Source organism: Zingiber officinale, chromosome 11A (genome assembly GCF_018446385.1).
Source record: "Zingiber officinale cultivar Zhangliang chromosome 11A, Zo_v1.1, whole genome shotgun sequence".
NCBI lineage: Eukaryota > Viridiplantae > Streptophyta > Magnoliopsida > Zingiberales > Zingiberaceae > Zingiber > Zingiber officinale.
This window is the reverse complement of record NC_056006.1, coordinates 96,818,249-96,823,775: the sequence shown is the minus strand read 5'-3', so window position 1 is coordinate 96,823,775 and position 5,527 is coordinate 96,818,249. Positions and strand designations below refer to the sequence as shown.

Sequence of the window (5,527 nt, the reverse complement as noted above, 5' to 3'; positions counted from 1 at the left end):
GATCTTGCGTGCAGACCTTTGAAGATTGAACGGGAGCTTCGTCAAGTTGCACAATCGAGTTAAATGGCGATTTAATTATTTCAACGATGCCGCGGTCCTTTTTTCTGATATTGGAAGGATTTTGTATTAGTTAATTCGGGTACGAATGACGGCTAAGATTCTGAGATTTGACTTTTTTTTTGTATTCCAGGTCCCATCCAGCTGTTGAATTGGCTCGTCCTTCCCAGGCTTCGGTATAAATAGATGGGAGGGAAGTGGTCGGAGACTATATGCAATTCTTTCTTACTCTTTTCTCTTCCACGTCGACGACCAGCAACCGTCTTCTTCGTTGGTTTCTTTCTACCAGCTGCTGCGATCGACAAGCGTGTACTTTCTTTTCTCTGCTTCTTCATCTTTGTCTAACGCACTCTGCGTTTGCGTTTCTGAAAACGCTTTAGTGTTTTGGATTCAGTCAACAAATTAGTTTGCCAGTCAAATTGTTTATTCACGGCACTAAGCCATGGAGGTAGATTCGAAACTAATTCAGTTTTGTTTAACAGGAACGTTCGAGGCCAGAGTTGAGTCGATGAGCCCGTCACTTTCATTTCATTCGTGGTGCTCGATGGAATGCGTCGGCAGCAAATTGTTTGATCTCGCGGGAGCAGAGAATCTCATGATGAAATCTTGCAGCTGTGGCGAGAAAGATATCAACAGCATGACATTGAGTCCGGTTCGTCTCAAACTAGATGATCCTTCGGAGAAGATGGACCCCGGTGTTCCAAATGGCTCGGTCATGAATAAGTCTTTAAGCTTCAAGAATTGGGAGCCCCAACTGCCGAAATTAGAACCCTCATTTTCCTTCAAGAATCGGATGGCAGACGAGCACAACAACGAAGTTGTTTCGCGGAAAAGATTCAACTTTGTGATCTCTGATCTGAAGCTTCCCCATCAACGCCGCCTTCCCGGTCAGTTTACTTCGCCTAGGCCTCTGAGCGAGCTCGATGCGGCAGCCACTAAACTCCAGAAGGTCTACAAGAGTTACAGAACCAGAAGAAACCTCGCGGATTGTGCAGTAGTCATCGAGGAACTCTGGTTTGTCTCCTTTCCAATTTCATTTTTAATGCCAACGGATTAGTTCATCTAAGTTCTGGCCTTTTTCTGATACAACTCTGTGCGTTAATAGGTGGAAGGCGCTAGATTTTGCCTCGCTGAAGCATAGCTCTGTCTCATTCTTCGACGTTGAGAAACCACAGACAGCAGTTTCAAGATGGGCAAGAGCATTAACTAGAGCTGCAAAGGTAGGGATTCTATATAAAACTATTTGTCTCAGGATTAACCTTGTGCAATCAACTGAATCCATCTTTCTTAATTAGCTTGGCAAGGGTCTATCCAAAGACGAAAACGGCCAGAAGCTAGCTCTACAACACTGGCTAGAAGCTGTAAGATTTTTTAGCACAGGCTTTACTTCTCTGCAATGTATCTGTTTAGAAAAACACCTCTCATGTTAAGCACGCCGATTGTGCAGATCGATCCACGCCATCGCTACGGTCACAATTTGCAATTCTATTATGATGTCTGGTTCAAGAGCGAGAGCACGCAGCCATTCTTTTACTGGTAACTCTCAGAAGCATATATATACACACTTCATTTTACCTATTGATTTCTTTATCCTAATCTCCTTTTTCTTGCTCATATTCAGGCTGGATGTTGGTGACGGAAGAGAAATAAACCTGGAAAAATGCCCAAGAAGCAAGCTTCAAAATCAGTGCATTAAATATCTTGGACCGGTATGTGCCTTAAGCTCACTCAAGTCATAGGTACCGAGTGGAATTCATTATTCATGTTTGTTGCCATACGCAGAATGAGAGGGAAGCATATGAAGTCATTGTGAGAAATGGAAAGCTCATTTTCAAGAAAAGTGGGCTTCCTATTTCTACTACAGAGGGTTCCAAGTGGATCTTTGTTCTCAGCACCACACGAGTGTTATATGTGGGTCAGGTACATATCAAAACAAATTAGAACCTTCTGCGTTACAGATCATTTGGTTAATCACGATGCATTCTTATTCTATGAGCAGAAAAAGAAAGGCTCATTCCAGCACTCGAGTTTTTTAGCTGGGGGAGCAACAACTGCTGCAGGAAGATTGGTTGCTGCAGAAGGGGTTCTCAAGGTAGTACTTATTAATTACATTGTTTATGGCTTCCTTGTTCCTCATCCTGCTGTGTTTACTCTTCAGGCCATATGGCCATACAGTGGCCATTACCTCCCAACAGAGGAAAATTTCAAGGAATTCATCATCTTCCTTCAGGACAACAATGTAGACCTCACCGACGTCAAGGTAAATTTAACCGGCCACATTAGTTTTCATTTCTTCTTCGATTTGGTTGTGTTCTAAGACTTGTGACTGATGAACAGAGATGCTCTGTCGATGACGACGACTACACCTCGTTCAAAGAACGCACTAATGGCATGGCAGTGGCGGCTGAGACTTCGAAATTGCCACGAGCTTCTGCGGTTACGGAAACAGTTGAGGATTCCGACAGGCAAACGGAGAAGAAAGTGGACAACGCGCTGGCAGCGAAGCTCAACGACCGTTTATCGTGCAAGTGGACTACGGCATCCGGAGCTCGGATTGGGTGTGTCCGTGATTATCCAGTCGATTTACAATCCAAGGCGCTTGAGCAAGTCAACCTGTCTCCAAGGGTTACCATCCCACCTAAACTCCTCCCAGTTCCTTCTCCCCGGCCTAGCCCTGGACTCCGGCTATCCCCCAGGCTTCAATACATGGGCATTCCGAGCCCCACCGCATCTCGTACTCTGCCGCCACAATCGAAAAGGTGAGCTAAGGTGATGTGGTGGTGGTACTAACAAAAGGATATCTAGTTCATACACAAGCCGGCTTCGGTTGCATTTTTCCTCCCAGATGTTTATTTTTGCACTCGCTTTGTGTTAATTTAAGGGCTGTTTGATTGCTGGAGGAATATAGATCATCATTTGATTGACTTTTTTAAGAAACGGAATTACGTGATCTTATTGAAACCATCCGTAACATGATTTCTGATTGCCTAATAAGTCCAAGAGCATAACACGTGATCTATTTCTGGGGAACGAACACATGTTTGACAGAAAAAACGATAAATAAAATTCATAAATTTTATCAGAGGCATTAAGGTCACGTCGCTCGTCATGACTCCCACCACGATCATCTCGACTTCTTTTCGCTACAAACCACTCACTTTTCCACACCCTAAAAAGCCAGAACGAGAGCCGAAGTTGCAACCAGCAATCTCAATGAAGAAATAGCGTCGGAAAGAAGAAGAAGAAGAAGAATGCTAGGTGGTTCGAGGAAATGGATCATTAAATCCTTCGCCAGGCTACGAAAGCAGGGGAAGCACGCTCAGGTACGCCGTACACGAACCATCTTCCCTTGCGGTGCAAGTCGTACCCGCTCTAATCCGATACAAGCAGGAGAAGGCAAAGGGCCGGATGAAGTGGAATTTCTGGAGAAGCCGTAGTCGCCGGCCGGAGCCGGTGCGGGTGCAGGTTCTTGCAGATGCTTCGCTGGCCGATCACAGTGTGGCAGTGAGAAGGGAGAGGGCAGCGCTCCGGATCCAGACCGCATTCCGTAGTCTTTTAGTATTTAAAATCCTCGTATATGTGTTTTTTATTTCCCAAGATCGAAGATTCCTTCGATTTCATGCAAATGCTTGCGTTAATCACGATAGGCTAGAAGAGCATTATGCGCTTTGAAAGGGATCGTGAGGCTTCAAGCGCTGGTGCGAGGTTGGCTGGCGAGGAAGCGGGCAGTGGCCGCGCTTGAATGCTGGCGGGCTCTGCTGCGAGTTCAAGCGCGCAGTGTTCAAGCGCTTGAACACCGTAACCAAGGACGCCGCGTAAAGGACGCAGAGGTACAAGTTTCTAGCTTCGCCTGAAATCTTTAATGAAACCTTAATAAATTTATTTGTAGGATGGATGGTGTGACAGTCGGTGCACAGTGGAATCGATCAAGGCGAAGTTACAGATGAGGAGAGATGGAGCTTGGAAAAGAGAGCGTGCGATGGCTTATTCTCTTCGCAACAAGGTAGATTTAGATTCGTCCAAAGTCATGTCTGTCTGTCTGTCTGTCTGTCTCTTTTGTTCCACAACCTTGTGTTCTGAGTTCTGGATGGCACCTCTGATACAGCAACGGAGGGATAAATTGAAGAAGCCTAAACTGAGCGAGCATCCTACGTCATCATCGTCGACCTTTATCGACGAGCAAGAGCTGGAGAGAATTAATTCTTGTTTGAGGAGGTTAAAACCATGGGAGCAAAGGTTCATGGAAGGAACAGAGGAGAGTAGTTCTGTAGGAAAAGATGTCGCCCAGTGCAAATACAAGGGGGCTTTAAGAAATCACAAGGAGAGATGCTTCCATTATGAGACGTTTCCATCGTCATCTTCTTCTTCCTTTTCTTCATCATCTCCAGTCGAACAATAAAGTCAGAACCAAAATCCGAGGAGAGAGTGATGACAAGAATCCCTCAGCTTCTTCTACCTAAATGCGAAGGAACAATATACTTATACTTCTACGCATGTGTCTTCAATCTATTTCTATCTAATTGGTTTCATCTCTTTACTAATTACTCTTAAACAGAGCAACAAGAAAACTACAACAAGGGCTTTCAATTTAAGAACACTCCTTTTTATAACAAAGTGAACACTCCTTAAGTGAACTTACCATCTCGATATCCTCAACAAGCAAACTGATCTCTGACCTTAATCAGGGAAAATAACTATTCCATTAAATCCGATCATTGTAACAAAATTTGATTTTCATTTTGACTAAATGAACAAAAACCAACAACAAACAAGGTATGTGCTTTCTACACAAGAAATGGAAAACCAATCAACAATTACTCAGCAAAGACTTCACAGCAAATCTCTCTTTCCACCAAAAGGATAGAAGCTGATATGGTGCATAGCGATAGAGTCTAGTCTATATGGGGGTCAATAATCCGGTCTAAGTGGAGATCGAAGGGTCGGGTTATAAGAGGGTCCTGGTCAAGTACAATTGTTAATCCGAGGTTAGGCCTACACATCGAGTAGGAACTCGAAAGCAAGCATATAGGTCATGACAGACGGACCTAGACAAGAGCGTACAGGTCGGGATGTGCCAGCCAAGGATACATGTTAGGACTTATAGCTTTACGGCGCAGGATATATGGATCGAAACATATAGGTCAGGAAATACAGACCAAGGCATACAGGTTGACACAAACGGACCTGGACAAGAGCGTACAGGTCGGTATGTGCCAGTCAAGGATACATGTTAGGACTTATAGTTTTGCGGCGCAGGATACATGGATCGAAACATACAGGTCAGGAAATACAGACCAAGGCATACAGGTCGCGATAGACGGACCTAGACAAGAGCGTATAGGTCGGGATGTGCCAGCCAAGGATACAGGTTAGGACTTATAACTTTGCGGCGTAGGATACATGGATCGAAACATACAGGTTGGGAAATACAAACCAAGGCATACAGGTTGCGACATACGGACCTGGACAA

General features: G+C 44.6%; 2 protein-coding genes across 2 annotated transcripts; both read left to right on the top strand.

Annotated features, from left to right (window-relative positions):
* The first annotated feature begins 246 nt into the window (after positions 1–246).
* Positions 247–2,980, top strand: LOC122032058 (IQ domain-containing protein IQM1-like). The gene is made up of 10 exons (XM_042591309.1): positions 247–366; positions 540–1,071; positions 1,163–1,277; positions 1,353–1,418; positions 1,505–1,593; positions 1,679–1,766; positions 1,840–1,977; positions 2,057–2,149; positions 2,216–2,317; positions 2,395–2,980. The coding sequence occupies exons 2-10, from the start codon at positions 566–568 to the stop codon at positions 2,818–2,820; spliced, it is 1,623 nt and encodes a 540-aa protein (XP_042447243.1). The 5' UTR covers positions 247–366; positions 540–565; the 3' UTR covers positions 2,821–2,980.
* Positions 2,981–3,465: 485 nt separating this feature from the next.
* On the top strand, positions 3,466–4,456 carry LOC122031655 (protein IQ-DOMAIN 6-like). Its single transcript, XM_042590746.1, has 4 exons — positions 3,466–3,615; positions 3,705–3,887; positions 3,947–4,060; positions 4,163–4,456. Exons 1-4 carry the CDS (start codon positions 3,466–3,468, stop codon positions 4,454–4,456), a joined length of 741 nt encoding a protein of 246 aa, XP_042446680.1.
* The last annotated feature ends 1,071 nt before the right edge of the window (positions 4,457–5,527 follow it).

Excerpts from the sequence above, each read along its gene's own strand:
- LOC122032058 (XM_042591309.1), top strand. The coding sequence starts at position 566 with ATGAGCCCGTCACTTTCATTTCATTCGTGGTGCTCGATGGAATGCGTC. Across the intron at positions 1,072-1,162 it reads GTAGTCATCGAGGAACTCTG|GTGGAAGGCGCTAGATTTTG; the intron begins GTTTGTCTCCTT and ends GTGCGTTAATAG. Across the intron at positions 1,278-1,352 it reads CATTAACTAGAGCTGCAAAG|CTTGGCAAGGGTCTATCCAA; the intron begins GTAGGGATTCTA and ends TTTCTTAATTAG.
- LOC122031655 (XM_042590746.1), top strand. The coding sequence starts at position 3,466 with ATGAAGTGGAATTTCTGGAGAAGCCGTAGTCGCCGGCCGGAGCCGGTG. Across the intron at positions 3,616-3,704 it reads CCGCATTCCGTAGTCTTTTA|GCTAGAAGAGCATTATGCGC; the intron begins GTATTTAAAATC and ends TAATCACGATAG. Across the intron at positions 3,888-3,946 it reads GCCGCGTAAAGGACGCAGAG|GATGGATGGTGTGACAGTCG; the intron begins GTACAAGTTTCT and ends ATTTATTTGTAG.